This window comes from Anguilla anguilla, chromosome 11 (assembly GCF_013347855.1).
Source record: "Anguilla anguilla isolate fAngAng1 chromosome 11, fAngAng1.pri, whole genome shotgun sequence".
NCBI classification, from domain to species: domain Eukaryota; kingdom Metazoa; phylum Chordata; class Actinopteri; order Anguilliformes; family Anguillidae; genus Anguilla; species Anguilla anguilla.
The window spans coordinates 26,337,133-26,356,593 of NC_049211.1; the positions used below are offsets into that span (position 1 = coordinate 26,337,133).

General features: G+C 44.8%; 1 protein-coding gene across 7 annotated transcripts in view; it reads right to left on the bottom strand.

Moving 5' to 3' along the window:
* Nucleotides 1–456: 456 nt before the first annotated feature.
* scn8aa (sodium channel, voltage gated, type VIII, alpha subunit a) overlaps nucleotides 457–19,461 on the bottom strand; it is a 72,596-nt gene continuing 53,591 nt past the window's right edge. For 2 of the 7 annotated variants that reach the window (XM_035381023.1, XM_035381021.1), the window contains exons 21-27: nucleotides 14,344–14,466; nucleotides 7,027–7,311; nucleotides 6,194–6,247; nucleotides 4,545–4,682; nucleotides 4,170–4,274; nucleotides 3,068–3,338; nucleotides 457–1,879 (exon numbers count right to left, since the gene is read on the bottom strand). In XM_035381023.1, coding sequence (XP_035236914.1) covers nucleotides 726–1,879; nucleotides 3,068–3,338; nucleotides 4,170–4,274; nucleotides 4,545–4,682; nucleotides 6,194–6,247; nucleotides 7,027–7,311; nucleotides 14,344–14,466 — 2,130 coding nt within the window. In that variant the 3' untranslated portion in view covers nucleotides 457–725. The remainder of the gene's footprint in view (nucleotides 1,880–3,067; nucleotides 3,339–4,169; nucleotides 4,275–4,544; nucleotides 4,683–6,193; nucleotides 6,248–7,026; nucleotides 7,312–14,343; nucleotides 14,467–19,461) is intronic. The other 5 variants (XM_035381024.1, XM_035381022.1, XM_035381026.1 and 2 more) reach the window with 3 other exon arrangements.

Here is a 19,461-nt window from a genome sequence, read left to right on the forward strand (position 1 = left end):
AACAAACAAACAAAAAAAACCCTTATTTTAAATTGTTCCAGGGTTTTTTCTCTCTCTTTCACACTTCCTTAATTTCCGTTTGAGTTTGCTTTTGTTCAGTCTAGTTGGTTATTGTTTTTTCCTCGATTATTATAAACAGTGGTACAGAACGTCCGTCAGACATCGCCTGACAGCCATAGGCTCCACGGCAGTTGTTTCCTTGGGGAAAATCCATAATGGCGTTGGTTTTTCCGACGGAATTCCGAATGGCAGTTTTGGAGGTTCCATCCCATAAAGTTCCTCCTCTCCAGCTATCTCTTTTTCTCTCTCTATCACTCTTTCTCATGGCTGAGAAGTCCACCCGTAGCCCGCACAGGACGGTCAGTTTGTTTTTGTTCTTTTTGTTGTTTTTATTCATTTTTGTTTTATTTTTAAAATGTTGGTCGTTTTGCAATGTCACACAGAAAGCCGATTACGTTTGGTTTTTAAACGTCTTCAAAGCCGTTAGAAATCAAGCCTCATCTGCACTGATACGTTTATGAAGTCTGTAAACAATGTTTTTTTTTTTTTTTGTTTTTTTTTTGTTTTGTCTCCGTATCTGTTTTCTTCACTGGTAAATGAAATCATTTGTACACAGGTGGGTGTGAGGGTTGTTTTTTCTTTTTTTTTTAGTCAGAAGAGTTTGATCTCAGTTTGCTGCTGTGTGTTGTTGAAGTTGTAGTTTTTTCATTATTGTCACTGTATTTCTAACATTTAGATTCCCTGACGTCTTTTTGGTTTCGACCCTTGTCTTTCCTGCTCCTGTCCTCGCTGTCCTCCTGCTTCTCCTTGTCGGGTTTGGTCACGCTGTCGTAGGAGGGGAGGGAGGCTGTGGAGGGTGTGCCCTCCTTCTTGTCCTGATTGGTCCCCCCGTTCTCCAGCTTGTTAGTCCCGAGCCTGCGCTTGCAGATGAAGCCCCGGCGGATCAGGTGGGCCCGGTAAGCGCGCTGGATGATGATGGCGGACACGTGCTCCTGCTTGCGCCGCAGCGTGGTGGTGATGGGCTCGTAGGACACCTTGGAGGGGTTGGCCGCCACGAAGCGCTCCTCCATCTGCTGCCGCAGCATGTCCAGCTCCCCGCTGTCGCCCAGCACGCGCTTGGTGAAGGCGAACAGGATGTCCAGGCAGTGTATGCGGTCGCCGCTCACCATCGGCATGTCCATGGCGATCAGCTCGATGGTGTTGGGCTTGGGCACCCGCAGCGGGTGCTCCAGGGTGTCGGCGAAGTCCGAGAGCTTGGCGAAGGTGATGAACTGCGAGGCGTCCGGGTCGAACTTCTCCCAGATCTCGTAGAAGGTCTCGAAGTCGTCCTCGCTCAGCGGGTCGGCACTCTCCTCCGTGGCCACGCTGAAGTTCTCCAGGATGATGGCGATGTACATGTTGACCACGATGAGGAAGGAGATGATGATGTACATGACGAAGAAGAAGATGCCCACCGAGGGGTTGCCGCAGTCGCCCTTCACCGTGGTGCCGGGGTTCTCCTTGTCGGGGCTACAGTCGGGGGGGTAGTTGAGGATAGGCGACAGCAGGCCGTCCCAGCCAGCCGAGGTGGTGATCATGAACAGGCAGATCATGCTGTTCCCGAAAGTCTCGAAGTTGTACATGTCGTCGATGCCCGCCTCCCTCTTGACGTAGGCAAAGTTGGACATGCCGAAGATGGAGAAGATGAACATGACCAGGAAGAGGAGGAGGCCGATGTTGAACAGGGCTGGCAGTGACATCATCAGGGCGAACAGCAAAGTCCGGATTCCCTTGGCTCCCTTGATCAGACGCAGGATGCGGCCAATTCGAGCCAGACGAATCACCCTGAACAGCGTTGGGGACACAAAGTACTTCTCGATCAGGTCTGCCAGGAACATACCTGCAGTTTGGAGAGGAGCCAAGAGAGACATCAAAGGGGGCTTAAAGGGAAAAAACTGCAACCAAACATTTATTGTCATTAATTTCAGATGAGCCATTCTTTTAAGCCTATTTTTTATTTTAAATGCGTACCCCATTTTCTCCCTAACCTGGACTGCCTAATCGCGTGCAGCTGCAGTCATGCTGTAATCTCTGCAGTAGGAGAGTGCAGACAAGCATGTGCTCTCCTAATGCTACCAGCTGCTTGTTCTCGCATCGCAGTTCACAAGCCAAGCCTGTACAGACATCGGAGTCGGAGGAAGACACTTCATATGCAGCTTTACTATGTAAACTACAAGTGCTCAATCGACCAGTGTGGACCGCTAGAGTGGGAAAGCACGTCCTTGAACCCTTCCTACCCCTGAGCGATGCTACCCCCGATCATGCACTGTCCTGCAGGGCCACCAGCCCCAGCCAGCACTGGCATGGTTGAGATTAGATTCCAGACTATGGGGCCCATCCATGCAGGAGAACAGTGCCTTCACAGAATGAGCCACCCAGCAGCCCAGGTAAGCCTTTCCCAAAGCGATGGATAGACAGTTGGAGGGGATAGAAACACTTTGTTCTCCCCGGTGGAAGGGTGGGGCCGTCACCAAAGACTCTATGATTTCTATTTAGGAATCCATCTCACGGAGGAGTAACTCATTATGCTCAAAAAACAAAATACTCAAATGTCTCAGAACCCACACATCCTCAGAACTCTGATATAGCACTTTCACTGTGATGGAGTACTGGTGTTGTCTATTGGACTCAAACTCATTTAGAGTTAATTTAACACTTTTTTTTGTGTATTTTATTATTTACATATAATCATTATTTGGAGGTCATGCTGACAATGGACCCTGGTCAGAAAATGACTTGTAGTGAAGAGAGAACCTGTACATGGACTATTGGGGTTGTTATTTAGTCCTTATGTACATTGGCAAAGGTAAAACAATAGGATTTTATAATCTATTCTGTGGCTAATTACAACTCCAAATAAGACCCTTTGGACCAATACCGAATAATAAAAAAAAAACTAATGAAAGAAAACACGAACACCACACAACACTATTGCAATTCAGACCCCCCACCCCCCCCCCCCCCCCCCCCCCCCCAGCCCCCAGTGCTCCTCCTCACAGGGCCTGGCTAAACCACGGCCACCGCTCACCGACGATGGAGAGGATGACCACAACCACGTCAAAAATGTTCCAGCCGATGGTGAAGTAGTAATGTCTCAGGGCGAAGAGCTTGAGCACAAACTCGGTGGTGAAGGCAATGATGAAGATGAAGTTGACCCAGTACAGGATGTTCTCCATCTCCGGCGTCTGGTCATCTGTCTCCACCATCATGGTCACCATGTTGAGGCAGATGAGGATCATGATGGAGATGTCGAAGACCTGCTGCGTCACAAAGTCAAACACCATCCCCTGGATCTTGTTCTAGAAGAGAGACAGATCAAAAACATCTCCGTGGCCTTAATGACATTTCAAAATTTTAGTTTTAATTAAATTTACATTGTCAATAAACCAATGACACCGCCTCTTTTTTAACTTCCTCATTCAGGAATGGCCAATCACAATTTTTGTCCTGACACGTTCATCCAAGCATTGCAACATCCCCTAGCAGTTCAGGAGCGGATGCACGCTAGTGAGAAATGCATGCAGTGCGCCAGTGAAACACAGATGTGGCTGCCGTAGGTGTTCGATCAGCCAGAGGAGTCGCTAATGAGCAGTGAGGCAGGGGGGACAGGCAGCGGCCTGAAAAGTGCCTTCCCTGGGACCACAAGGCCAAGCACGCAAAGACGTAGGCATTGGGCATGCCACAGACAAGGGTCATTGAGTTCATTACCCTTGTCAGTAGCAGGCTATTAACCTGCTTTGAACTTTTTGTACTTTTTTGTACTTACGGACTTTACTATTGCAAGTTTCTCTGGTGATGAGCAACTAATACATACATAATGTAAACACCAGTGCCTGGATTGTTTATAATCTAAAGTCTATGAAGTGCAATAGGTCAATTCAAATGACCTAATTGACTGAACAGTCTGATGGAAAACCTGACCAGATAACATTACCTAAAGAAAAAAAAACTACCTATGTACAAATTTATATTCAATTATTATATATCTACCGGACACAAAACTGTTATCACCAGGGTGTTGATACGTTCAGAGAAAAACATGAAGCATAAATTGAATCAATCAATCAATCCAGCAGCAGCCACTTTGCTGTGATACCCTTTCCCCCCTGACGATAACTAAGAAAACATACCACTGGCCGGGGTATGGGTTTTTGAGGTTTCTTGGAGCCGAGCTTCTTCATGGCGTTGTAGTATTTCTTCTGCTCCTCTGTCATAAAGATGTCCTGACCCCCAAAGTATAGGGACAAACAAGAATTGGGGTTATAACCTTGAAATCCAAAAATCCCACAGATGAATGAGGTACAGATTGCCCCCCCCCCCCCCACATTCCAACCGCCAACTAGTCCACCGTAATATTTCCATTAACTATCATATATCTTTATTTCTCCATTTACCCTGAATATGCAGTAAACCTAAGGCCACAGAACCTTCTAGAGTTAAGACAGCTGTACAGCCCTTGTATCTGAGGGAAAAGCGGAGAAGACTGAGAAAGACAGGAGACTTATCTTTTTCTTCTGCTGGTTGAAGTTGTCAATGATGACACCGATGAAGAGGTTGAGGGTGAAGAAGGAGCCAAAGATGATGAAGATGACAAAGTAGATGTACATGTAGATGTTGTCCTCATAAATAGGCTGATCTTCCACCTGCAAAGAATCATGGGAAAGAAAGACATGCCCAATCAATTACCCAATGTCACACAACCTTTTCCATGGGTAAACTTCACCAAAAATAACATCTAACATGTTTCATACAGTAAATAACCATCTTTAAAAAACATTCTCTCTAAAAATATTGTAATAACCCAAGTGAACTTGCAATACTGTGAGACTTCAGTTGGTCTTAAAGGAGTAACATGGTGGTTGAACGTGACACTTCCCAGTTGTCTTTAGGCAACAACAAAACAAATGTGCATAATTTTTTTATTATTCAGTCATTTCAATGTACTTTAAAACGTTTTTTTCTAAGCCTAAATTTCCCACTATAAAAGTTCACCCGAATCGTCTGGGTGTGGTAATGAGAACTGTCAGTTAGCTATGATTGACAGACCGTGCCCCGTTACCATAGCTACCCCCATGATAAGCGCTCTTTTTGGGAGACTTTTCACAAGCTAGCTAGCTTAGTAGTATATCAAGTATCGATAGATAGCTAAGGTAAGGACGTTGACTTATATCCAATTATAATTTTTGCTATCTAGCTAGCCAAGTTAAGATAAAAGCACAACTATAACGTCCTCATAAAAGCAAACTAGCTAGCTAACGTTATCGATAACATTGCCTTATGAAAGCAAACTACCTAGCTAGCTAACGTTAGCTAGCTAGCTAGCTAAATGAATATAACCAGAAATAATCTAATAGTCCTTAAAAGGCACTTTAATTTAAGTGAACCTAACGTTAGTCAAATATTTGCATTGTCTTGCCCGTAAGCCAGCGGCGCAAACTATGGGTCTCGAGTTATCCATGGGTTTACGGGGCGTGGAAAGGGGAGTGGTTACTGTGTTCGTGACGCACCAAGTTGACAACTTTCTCAGCCGGTTGAAAATAGGACGATAAATTTAAAACGCATATTTCTCCAAAAATACAGAACGGACATATTTAATACTCTACCCATTGTGTTTCTTCAATGCCTCTTGTGCAAATAGCACATAAAACCGAGAAAGTGTGAAAATCACCATGGTACTCCTTTAACACCTTAATAACTGCTACAGAATGCATCAGAAGCATTGCCATATGCATGTAAATATAACCAGCATACAGCAACTACTTAAAATATAATGTGGCTTATACTGTAATGTCACTAGTATCATGACTTACCATTACATGCTTCATAACCAAATCTCCCATAGATGTCAAATTTCACTTCCCCACCTTAATTTGAGTATTAATGTGTAAAATTTAAATTTGTGTCCAGCAGCCTAAGATAACGCTTAGTCCTCAGTCTAAATTTTCTGGCTCACAGTTTAATAAAAACCATAGTACATATAGAATACTCACCTGGAGAGTGTAAGAAGAACAATCTTAGTCTATTACAGACAAAGACGGCAGGTAGGAATTTTACTGTACTGTACTGTAAGCATCCAGTTTTGTAAGTCACCATTCAGGGTTTTCATTTACTTTTATTTCTGAGGAAACCCACATTGACACAAAGACATGCTCACCTTTCTGGAGTCCACTGCTGCATACATGATATCCATCCAGCCTTTGAATGTGGCCTTTGAGAGAGGAGGAGGGAGAGCAGAAAATCAAATAATCAAAGAGAAAATGGATTCCCCCCTCCCAAATTGGAGTAAAATAATGGTATCAATTTTTTTTAAACATTCACTTGACTCCCTAAAGTTGAATACCAGAACACACATTGTAGTTTTATTGATGGTGAGCAATTCGTTTTTATCCAGGGCCTAGAATAATTAATTAAACAACCGATTAAGCTAAATTGAAACAGCTGCACCAAATTAATCCGAGGGATAGATATTAACAAAAATAAACAAAATATCCATCAAGCCAACAGTGCCATGTTAAAAGTCACTGAGCTCTTCAGTAAAACCCATTCTACCGCCAATGTCTGTCAATGGAGATTGCATGGCTGTATGCTTGATTTTATGCACCTGTTAGCAATGGGTGTGGCTGAAATAGCCAAAACAACTAATTAGAAGGGTGTCCACATACTTTTGGAAATGTAGTGTGTGACGAAGTTAAATTTGGTATATTATAGTGTATTTGTTAAATAGCTGTAAGGGGGTGATTCTCAGCCCCCATTAATTCAATTGTTCTTTGGCTAACAAAGCTAACAGCTAACAGTGAGTGAGCCAGGTAAGAGGGCTTGAGCCCAACATTTCCTCCTATTTATCACATAATTCATGGTGAGTAGCTCAGGGGACCTGGGTCTAAAAAATGTAGAATGCAGACTGCTTCATTGACATGGATTGGAAAGGTGAGAAAAAGGAGAGGACAGGAATAAGGGTGAAAGAGGAAGAGTCGCGGGGCCCCTCACCACTTGGAGAAGGGCCAGGTAGCCGGCGCCAACATTGTCAAAGTTGATCTTGACATTCTTCCACCTGACGTCAGTGTGGTTGGCGTTGATGAGCAAAAAGCATTCGGTTTTGTTGTTGACGTCTGTGATTTCAAAGCGCTCCTCGGACGTCGCGTTGAAGCAGTAGTAGTACTTTCCCGCAAACAAGTTGACCCCCATGATACTGAAAATTAGCCAAAAGATGAGGCAAACCAGCAACACATTCATAATGGAGGGGATGGCTCCAACCAGGGCGTTGACTACCACCTAGACCAGAGTGGAAGAGACAAAGCAACACAGTGTGAGAGAAACTGAGCGTGTTAGCGTACACACGCACACACACCCACACATACAGAACAGCTGCATACCGGTATGCTACTTCTGCTAAACCAGGCTCACAAAAAGACAAACTTTGTGAGAGGTCATGATAAACTGCCAATGGGAGCGTAAATCTGATCATATTCGGCACCGTACTTGTAGGAATCTACAAGGAGAATCTACATCTTGTAGGAGCATTTTATTTGTCTGTCCCAGTGTTTATAAATTGTCCCTGTAAGCCTCTTACCTGAGGTGTGATCAGTATGCCTGACCAAACCAAACGTCCCTGGGGTTCGTTCTCATAATCTGAAGTGATTTGAAGCACCAATCAGAGAGGCCTACTGACTGATAACCCTTTCTGTTTCCACAGACCCACCTTAGCTGCAAGCTAAAATTAGACCACAAGCGTATCCACAGCAACCCAACCCAAGCTGAGAGAATGTTGGCTGACCCCAGGTGTAAAAGCGATTTGACCTGTAGCCTAATGTGTTCGAATGGAAGCATCTGTGTAAAATTATTTTAATATCATTATATTGATATTATTTTTGCTAATCTTGCATAAAATACAGCCAGAAAGTATTTTTAAGTGTGCTCTTAATTAGGTAAACATCCCCCCTTAATAAATTTGCTGATGGATCACCAGAAAATAGACAAGACAATTTAACGTCCAAAGCTATGTGCCTGATACATACACAATAATAAATATAATAACTGTGCCTTCTTTGTTGTGATCTCTCTAAAGTTTGGTTGTAAACTGACAACCAAACATACCAAATGTATCAGCCAATCTCACACAAGTGGCCGGGAAGAGGCAGTGAAATGGTGCCACAGTACTGGGTCACAGTAGACATCACAGTGACAGTGCAACTTTGGTGGGTCAGTGGAAACCAAACGCAAGGGTGTCAAGACCCCTGTCCTAGTGAGAACATTACTGCCCCCTACAGGACTGGTGCACTATCTCCCATCTTAATTAGAAGCAAAGAGAGAGGCATTCTTACTTTTTTGATTTACACAAAAGGTTAATTGTAAAAAATGTATAACACCTGTATGCAGCGTTCATCAAGCACCCCCTTCAAAAAAAGCAATGCCTCCACCCACTCCTACCCCCTACCCAAAAATCCCCCTTCAAACTCTGCATTGGAAATCAGAATTTGTTTTTAATGCCTGCCCCACCCCCTTTCACTTCCTTTATCCCTCCCCCCTCCCCCTCCCCCTCCCCCTCAGGCCCACAGAGATGAGCAGAGCGCTGAGCTCACAGTAGGCAGATCAGTGTTAGTATGATGCACACTGACCTCTCCTCTCAGGCAGAGCACAGAGCATGCATGCGTTTCACAGCCTCACTTCAGTAGCCATTTTCCCTCCCACAGACAGGGGGCGCCCTTCCCTCTGCACTGGCAGAGGCACATGCAGCTACGTTGGGGGAATATTACAGCATCTCCTGGTGAGGCCTCAAAATCCCCAAAATGGGCAGGGCTAAAATGCACCATCATGACTCAGCTTGCCTTGAACCAATCACAGTGTTTTGCCCTGGGTGGGTGTAGTCTTCTGATTGGTTCATTTAAGTCAGTGACTTTCCAGTGCATGTTAACCCCGTGAATTCTCACCCCTTGAACATACAAGGCTAAAAAATATAATTGTGTCTACTGAGTTCCACAATATCATATTACCAGCTGCAGAAACAGTGGCGTGGGAAGAGGTTTTCATTCCGAAGGTAAATCAAAGATAAGAGAACGTAACATTTTCTCTATCAGGAAATATCTGCCAGTGCCCAGAGAGACACTGTTACTGTTGTCGAGTACAACTGAACAGACACCTGATTAAGACATTTTAGCCAGTTATTAATGTCCAACTGCCATGCAAGACACAGCATCTGCACGACCTGGCAGGGCGTGGCCGAACGTGGGGCGTGGCCGTGAGGAGGGAAGATGGCTCTTGAAGTGGAGAAAGTGGCATTGGCAGTTGAATAGAACATGCATGTTACATGGCATTGTTGTGCAATCTCAAGGACAGTTAAATAAATAGATAAATAAACAGATAGATAGATGGATAGGTAGATAATTGCAAATACAACAGCCCTGTAAACTTTTCACAGTTTTTTTTGTTGTTCATTGGTATTAAAATGGCAATGTGGGTTGCTTGAGTGGACTGTAGCAGAATAGTGATTGTGTGCTGGGGACAGCCGGTCCTCCTGTCACAGAATTTCCTGTCACTGTGCTGTATGCGAGACACTGGAAATGTACAGAGACCTGAGTGGGCTGTGGGGGCCCTAGCGGCGGGTAACGGTAACGGGCTCACACCTGGACAGGGTGGGGCAGAGTGGTCATTGATTCTGGGCAAGGTAATTATCAACTGGCTATAGCCACTTCTGAGACTGACTGCAGCTGTCTGGCAGCAGTGGGCTGGGCTAGCAAATATTATTTCTCATTCTGAAATAGTAAATGATGAGTTTTCATAATGAAAAAGCTTGGAAGATCCTGCTCAAGTACCGACACTCAGTGGCACTACAGTCAGGTATGGACTCCTGACCTCGCCATCGCTACCTGTGGCCAGCAGCCTTCCGCACGGGGTTTGCGTGGGGGGGGGGGGGGGGGCTCCACCTCCCTGTGTAACAGTGGCTCCATTAGCCCATTGGGCATTGGCCACCTGCAGTCTGCCATGCGTATAGACTGTAATCCTCCAGCAGGACTGCCCAGACTGAGGAGCCAAAGGAAGGGGCAGCACTCAGGATGACACGTGTGCATGTATGCCCTGACTCGAGAACTGACTGAGAATGTTTGAGCGATGGGACGGCCTGGTCATTTCAGACTAGGAGAAAGTAAAACGCAGGCCGTAAAAAAAAGGCCTATAGAGTAACTCCAATGGCAGGCCAGGCAAAAAAAGTCAGACATTTTGTTGCAGGAATAGAAAATGAAATACACAAATTTACTTGATGACAAAAAATGTAAATCATTCACAGAGAAAACATATAGAAGTTAGTGAACTGAAATTGAGCTGAAATTGTGTGGGGGTGTGGCTATCATTACTGGGCGGGGCTGTGGGGGAGTGTCTGTCACCGCTGGGCGGGGCAGTGATGTGTTGTGTTCAAGGTCTCCATTATCTCCAGTGCCACACAAGCAACGCACAGGTGTGTTCAGTCCCAAAGGGGGGACCAGCCAATCGTGTGTACAATTCCAGATCCCACCAGTCATAAATGTACTACTTAATTCATTTTATTGTTCTGAAATTTTTGCATTTTCTTCTTTTAATTCAAATAAAGTGGCAAATTATCTGATGAATAAACACACTCTGCTGTACTGGTGAGGCAGGGTCAGAATTTGAGTGCAAATTCCTCTTCAATGTCTTCCTGCTAGCAAAGACATTTTCTTTCATTTCCTACATTTCCTATTTGTCAGGGGAAATTCTATACGTAAATGACACTTCCTTTGACTACCCATAACACTATAACCCAAAAATGACAACACTATTTCAACCAGACAGTCCCCTTGACTAAACGATATTAACATTTAACAATAGATAATTTGAATACACATTGCCCATCATAAATTTGACTGGTAGTATTTAGGTTGTTTTTCATGAATAAACTACCACCAAATGGAAAGCGGCAGAAGATGTTAGCAAGGCCACTGGGGGTAACGTGATCCTGTATCCCATGACCTGGGTCTTGTATCCCATGAGGTAAAATGGGCTCCATGCAAAGACAGCTTATTGCCTTTCCCACAGAATAATATGGGAAAGTCCCCTGGAGTTTAACTAATTGGGTAAGTGCATTGCTAGAGACAGCAGGTCTTACCAGCAGGAGTATGCCTAGTATTTCATATAGTCATACACAGTGCAGTCTGTACTGCAAGTATTTGGACAGTGATGCAATTTTAGTTGTTTTGGTTCTGTACTCCAGCACATTGGATTTTTAAAAATGAAACAATTATAAATGTGTAGACCCCCTGCCCCATTTTATGGGACCATAAGTAATTGGAAAATTTAACAATCTTAAACAAAGTCATCATATTCAGTGCTTGGTTGCAAATCCTTTGCAATCGATGACTGCCTGAAGTCTGCGACCCATAAACATCACCAGACGTTGGGAATCTCCTCTGGTGATGCTCTGCCAGGTCTGCAGCCAACTGCAGTTCCTGTTTGTTTTTGGGGGATTTTTTCCTTCAGCCTTGTCTTCAGAAAGTGAAATACACGTTCAACTGGATTCAGGTTGGGCGACTGACTTAGCTAGCCAAGAACATTGCACTTTTCCTGGGCCTTGAATCATGAGCTGTTCCTTTCTTTTTCCACACTTTCCTCTTTCCATCACTTGGCACAAGTTAATACTTGTCTCATCTGTCCATAAGACTTTTTTTCCCCAAAACTCTAATCTGGCCGTTCTATTCTTGAGGCTTACCAGTGGTTTGCAGCTTGCATTGAACCCTCTGAGATTATTCTGGTGAAGTGTGTTCATTATGGTAGTCACACCTCTATGTCTATATTCTGGAGATTGTTTTTTATCTGTTTGCAGTTGAAAAGGGGGTTTCTTCACAACTGAAAGTATTCTTCTGTCATCCACTACAGTGCCCTTCTATGGTCTACCAGACTGTTTGCTATTGCAGAGCTCACCAGTGCATTCTTGCTTCTTAATTATTCAAACAGTTGATTAACTCTGATTTTTCAGCCTGCTTTACTAGCAATGACACTTCTTTGGTCTTTGTGTTGACAGACAACAGCAACAGACTCCAAATGGAAGTGCCACACCTAGAATCTACCCTAGACCTTTAGTTAGCTTGCATGACCTAACAATGCAACAACACACAGCTGAAATTGGGGGACTACATATAAAAAAGGCTGTAATTCCTACATGGATCACCCAAAATGGATGTAAGTGCCCTCATGTTCATTTGTTTCACTTGAAATCCAATGTGCTGGAGTACAGAGCCAAGACGACAATAATTGTGTCACTGTTCAAATATTTACGGACCGCGCTGTAGATGTCAGCACCTGAGACAGCTCATGAAACTGTCTGAAAGCACAAACCCCCCACGTTCCCCACCCCGCTGCAAGCTGTTGAATCTAGTTTGTCATTTTTGGTGGAGTCGGAGCATCTGACCCGTAAGACCGCACAAATGGTTGAGTGTGTCTCAGGTGACTGCGTCAGTCAAGACGTAAAGAAGTCACGTAGAACTAAAAACACACTGCCCTCCCCCTCCCCCCACCCACAACCCCTTCCCTCCCCTAAATCCCAAGTTTAACTGACTCCATTGGGAGAAAAAGGCTACATCCATCTCCCACACATCAGCTGTGTTTTTCCATTAAGTATAAACAACAATGTCTTCAGTGGAACAGGCAGTCTTGCACATTTCCTAAGCTTCTGCTTTGCTGAGAACAAAAATTCATATAAGGGCACTTATTTTATATATACACATACTGATATATATATATATATATATATATAATTTTTGGATGACAGTATTTTAGCAGCCTCTTAGAAAATAAAAACGAAATCAAATCAAATGAAACAGGTAAATTAGGCGGGAGACACGGTGGGCAATGGAGTGATGACAACAGCAGAAGCTTAGCAAATTTCTCCCTCCCACACCCACAATTCTGTGTGTGGGACTTAGAAAACAAAAAAGAGTCCCATTTCCAGGTCCTGGACAAGCAAAAGAGGGAGTGGGGTGAGCCACCAGTGAGCATGACCCTCCAGCGCTGTAGGGGGCAGCGTGGGGCCCAATGGGCTGTGGTGGACAGTGAGAGAATGGGGAAGGGGGGGGGGGGGTGAGGATAGAGGCTGTACAGTGCTGGAAATGTGGTGGGGGGGAGGGGGGGATTGAGGCTGAAGAAGTGGAGAAGTGAAGCTCCTACTAAGAGACGAGGTCTCCAGTTCTGGGGGGGGGGGGGGGGGAGACTGAAGCGACAACAACCAGGGGCAGCCAGTTACAGCCATCAGAATAAAGGACCGGGCAGATGGCAGAATTTGCCTAACGTTGAGGTTGCCATAGCCTGGTTAAGGTTTGGCTTGCGTTGAGGGTGGCCCCACCAAAACCCATTCAATTCCAGCCTGCTTCTTCATGAAGATGTTTTCCTTCAGTTGCACAAAGACTTCAACTAAGTAACCCCCAAAAATGCCCAACAGTAATATTTCTTAAATCTGTTTCTGACTACCAGTCTTTGTCTCGTTTCACAGTTTTTTTTTTTTCTTACACCACCAAGGGTGCTGGAGACAGCTTCACTGCTGTAACTCTGCCACTGTTTTGGGGTGGTAGGGGGGAGAAGACATGTTTATTTTTTGTGATGGTGTACCCTCACTCCTGGTGGTTGTTGTTACACGATGCATCGGGAGAATGGCAGGAGCAAGGGTGGGGGTGGGGGGTGGGGGGGCATGGTGGGGGTGTTGGCGTTTCAGTTAAAAGCAGTCGAGGTTGAAAATCAGGCCACAGGCCAAATGGACAGCCAATTGCATATAAATGCCCTACAGTGTGAAATGGCATGGGATTTGAGTGACATCAACCTTTTTTTGCCATTGCCTTTTTTTTCCTTTCATTGATATTTCAGGGGCCAATTTGATTGCAAATTAGTTTTCGTTGTGATGAGGCAGCTTTGCGATAAAAATCCCTCTTAAAAATTGTCTACGAAATTCTTGCTAAAATTCTAATAATTTTAAGACAACTGGTAAGCGCTAATGGATCTACACAATGTGATACAAATGCAATCAGGGAAGAATTACTGCTAAAATAATCAAATAATCTGTTTGTTTTGCCTTTTTTTGACATTTCTATAAAATATCCCAGCTGCATCATGACTTTTGTCTTTTTTTCGATTTGCACATATGATACCGAATATGTGTGCATGGAAGGTACTTGAAGGTTTTCGTTGTCCTTTTAACAGTATCCCCCATTACGTCTTATCATTTGTGTTTTTTTTTTTTTTGATCAGTTCTGGCATGCTTAAACTGCTCAATAGGCATGCAGAAGGATCGAGCCGCTTAGCTTAGTATCTTACCCTCATCCCTTCAAATCGTGACAAGGCTCTGAGCGGTCTCAAGGCCCTTAGTGTCCTGAGTGATTTAATAGGCCCTAGATCGGAGTAGCCCAGGGCATTAGCTATAAGGCTGACTATAGACACCTACACAGAAACAGAGAAGCAAAAGAGGATCCACACTGTTAGAGGCGATTTCCTTTTTTTTTTCTTTTGTTAATAAAACGGCCCTAGCATTGTCGGAAAGTTGGGTTACACACAAATATATATATATAAATATATACATATATAATATTGCATTTATATATGTATATATAAATAGAGAAGGGAGAGAGAGAAAGAGTCATGTTTAGTATAGGTTAGGTTATAAGCGGTCAGAATTTCAAGTGGTGGGCCCCCAAGTTTGGTGTTTTTTTTTTCTGGATGTTTTTTTTTTTTTTTTTTGGCGTCGACGCTTGGGAAAAACTTCGGGTAGTACCTGGAAAGAAAGTGGTTGTTGAGAGAGAGAGAAAGAAAGAAAAAGAGAGAACGAGAGGTGTAAGACTCAAACAGAAGGGGAAAAAAGGCAGAGAAGCGCACACAAGACTTTTAGTACGAAAAGGGGAACGGGGCGACCAAGGTTTGGGGGTGGGGGGGAGGGGGAGAGAGAGGGGGTCCCTGCAGAAGGAGAAAAAAAATCCCAACAGACTACAGGAACCTTACCCTTGCCCTTCTAACACTGTGGCCAAGTCCCTCTCGGCTGTAGCATAAATTCCCACATAATTTAAGACAGACAAATTAAAGGAACCTGAGGGAAAAAATACAGGTGAATACATACATGTGCATCAAAAAATTCACTCTCAGCATTTTAACAACAGCACACATTCATTTAAGACTGCTCTGAGCACTGAGAGGGGAGAGCCACAGTCACACGACCACATGAGAGAGAGAGAGAGAGAGAGAGAGAGAGAGAGAGAGAGAGAGAACAGGGAGGGGTGAGGGGGTTTAGCCAGGTACAGTACTGGACCGCACTTAAATGACAGAATACGCCATTGAAACATGAGCCCCCCCCTCCTCCCCAGTCTCAGCGCATCACCCCCAGCCCTGGGGGTGTACCCCAGTACCTATGCTCACACTATAACCCAGCAGATCTTAGCCTGGAACAATCCAACCAGGGTCCAGGGATGAGGCTTTAAAGAGGGCCCTGTCAGCAAGTCAAGGCTGCGGGTCAGCACGAAGGCTACGTTTGGCCTGGGATGTCAGGGACACGGCCAAAGACAGGCGTTTGGGAGATGGAGCAGGCAGAAAACCTTGGGGGAATTATGGGATATACAGCATAGACCCAATGGAGTCTGGGAAGGCTAAACGTACCAGTACCCGAAAAATTCCGCCTAGCCTGTGTGGTTCTAATATTGGGGGGGTTTCCACATTTAGGCATGGTCAGTGGAGCCAGCAGGAAGACACAGGAGCTGAGCGGATGCATGAGACTAGGGAGAGTGGGGCTGCTGTTCCTGCACTGGGGGGCGAGGGTGGGGCGGGGGGAGAATACCAAACAAGATCTGAGGACACCTCCAAAAAACCAGCCACCAACATCATGACTCGCTAAGAACATCGCAAGAGAACACAACAACCAAAGCTGAACCAGGAGTCACAGGAGGGAGGAGAACTCTAGCGAAGGCGAAAGCTTTATTGGGTTTCATTCTATTTTGTTTCGGGGAGAAGGCATTTCTGGTTTACTCGGGCTGCAGCTGGTGAATGCAGGAGGCTGCTAAACCAGGCCTGCCTGCGTCAGGAACGCGCCGGCAACACAGCGGCACAGGAGAGAGGCTGGAGGAGGCTTTTCTGCAAGCGGGACGCACGTGAGCTGCATCATCGCAGAGTCACGCGGAAATGAAATGGCCGCCTCTCTCCTCCCGACAGGCACCAAAACCAAAACTGTTCTCGAGCTTAACCTTGATCAAGAACTCTACGATGATATAAAAATGACAATAGAAAAAAAAATCAATCTGCAATTTAAAAGAAAAAAAATTTATGACAGATATGTGACTCATAAGTAGTTTGTGTGGAGATATACAGAGCCAGAATGCTGTGATTCAGCAGGATTCACGCGGAGGTTCTGGAACATTCTCATGTCTGTGATTATGAAGGGTTTGGGGGGACTATTTTTATGTTGATCACAGATAATGATCAGCAGCTTTTGAACTGATCAGAGAGAATAAAGATTCCGCCTTCATCTACTGTACAGTCTGTGGAGGGGGGGGGGGGGTAGTTGTCACCTTCTGCCTCAGCCTAGTGGACCGCCCCCTTTTTTGGGGGATGGGGGGGCTGACCCCCCCTGAGCCAGCTGTGTGGGGTGGCCTCAGGGTCTCCTTCACCTCTCAGCTCTCTGCAAGGGAAGGTCAGTGACATCTGTGGCTATGATTTGGCAGACATAACAAAAACAAACAAAAACAAACAAAAAACAATGACCCTGCTTCCACAATCAGGACACCTGCTGGCCTTGCGTCATATGCTGTGTCACCTCATTTATGACCCTGCCACACACAAACTGCTCACATCCACAGCCCTCTCACACCCATAGCCCTCTTACATGTAATACCCCCTCTCACATCCAATACTCTCCTCTCACATCCAACTACCCCTCTTACACCAAATACCTTCTTATCACATCCAATACCCCCTCTCACATCCAATACCTCATCTCACATCCCTTACCCCCTTTCACATACAATAGCCCTTCTGACATCTAATATCCCCTCTCACATCCAATACCCTCCCCACACATCCAATACCCCCTCTCACATCTAATACCCCCCACACACATCCCAAACTCCTCTCAAATCCTCCAGTACCCTCCTCTTGAATCCACTATATTCTCCTCTCCTTTCTAGGTTCCAGGTGTCTGATTGGGCCTCATGTTGTTTGCAGAGGATTTAGCTAGGCTAACGTGTGCTACAAAGTGGCTGCATTTTGTTTAGTCTTTGATATCAGCCAGTTTCAATCTTTGATATCAGCCAAAATGTCAACCACATCTGAAATCATCCTTCGTAAACTTAACGAAACTGCTGTGGCTTGTTTTGACGGACTCATATTTGCATAGAGATTATGATCAGTCATCCCCCTGGATCTGGATTCCGTGACTCGTGGGCACCTCCCAGACACACAGATTTGCCAAACATGGCCCGCCATGTTCCATACCTTCTTTTATTTAGCAGCACACACCCGCTAACAGCAAACCAGCATGAGATGCACACAGAAACAGCTCCCCTCCGCAACGAACGCACACAGCAACAGTTCCTACCCAAGTTTCTACCCTCGTGAAAACAACACAAAAATATGCACCACACAGGTTTCTGTTCTTAATATAACTTTTGGTTTGAAATCTGGCCAACGGTGACACGCAGGGAGTTTTTCCGGCCTGGCAGGGCAGGGTTTTTGGCAGAAAGGCGCAGGGGATTTGGCTCGGTGTTCAAGGTGATTTTTTCTTGGCGCTTTCCTGGGACTTGCGTCAGAGAGACGGCACAGACACAAGCTCTCTCCCGCCGGCCAGGCTCTTCAGCGTACATCACTAACAGCGGGAGAAAATTAACGGGAAAGCTTTCTCGTGCTGCAGAGACAATCAGCACATCCATCTTAAAAATGAAAAAACCCAATTGGATACACTAAATGTCCCTGCCACAAAACAAACATTAAATATCCACTCTCTTATGTCTCTGAATGTAGAAAATGGTTTCCCTTTTGACCGTGTCAACAGATCAGCTGGATATTTTCTCCACTTTCTCTCTGGCTATCCAATATCCAACAGGACAAAAAAATGTGCTCAATCAATCAGCTGTGCTTTTCCAGAATGGCTTGTATTCATATTCATATTTGTTTGTTTTTGGAGACACAAAAAATCGCATGAAATTGTTCATGTTCACAATAAGGACATCACTGTGATTATCACAATGCCTCAGAGGGATTATGACTGTGCTGTCAGTAGCGATAGGACCACCCTACCCAGAACATTCTATTGACATAGTCGATCAGCAGGCTACGATAGCAGACAGGTGCAAGTTCACACCTGCGCAAAAGAGCACAGATTTATATCTGGTCACCATAGCCATCCACGCTGCCATCAAATCCTTATTAACTTTGCGGTGCTACAACCGTGATGTTAACCTGGCTACACCTTCCCAATGTTTCCATGGCAACAGTGTTAGAGTTTAAGGTTAGCCACACAAAAACTACTGCATAATTGAGGGTTGGGGGGGAGAAGAAAGACAACAGACCACACAAAAAAGTAATCACACATTCTCACACACACAGATACACACACACAGACACACTCGCTCACTTTGATGAGTACACAGCGACACATGCAGGCAAAACCACCATATCAGCTGAATGAAACTCCTCCCTACATGTGTTAGGCAGACAGAGCTGTTGAACCACATCACTTCCACCACAAGAACACACACAACAGGTCAAATGAGAGCCAGTGTCAAAGGACTGATTCATTTGGTGGGATCTGACTTACCAGAAGTTGCACGTCCCCAACATCTTTGAATAATTGGGAACAATATTTGGGATGTCAGGGGCAGTATAAAACTTTGTCAGGGACAGTGAGAGTGGTTACACAATTCACAAGTCTAAATATCACCACATTAATGCAGCCTAGGAAATGTAGTTCCCCCACATTAACCCAAGCTTAAATAAAAATGCAAAGAAACTACAATTCCCCTTAGCCCACATTGCAAGGGAAACACAGCAGAGGAAGATTATGGGAAGATTATTGTCAGTCCTGACTGCGAGTCAATAATCATGGGGGCAGAGGTGGTGTTGGGGTATAGGTGGGCAAATGAAGAAGTATGATTGCTGTTGTGAAATTGTGGCAACTGACTTTGGGCTAGTTCAAGGTTTAGAACATTAGAACATGGATGATGATTCTACATGGCATCACTGAGGTAACATTGAATGATAAACAGCAATTTGACGATGGCTGCAGACACCACCATAATGAGCAGGAAAACAACATTAGCAGAACAAGAGCGAAGAGCCACAGGCTAACAAACTAATTGCGCCTAACGAACTAGAGCCATGTAAAGTGCTAAACAGGGTCAGAGTTTTTTTATTATTATTTTTAGATGGACCCAGTGGGAGAGGTATATTTCCAGTTTCAGA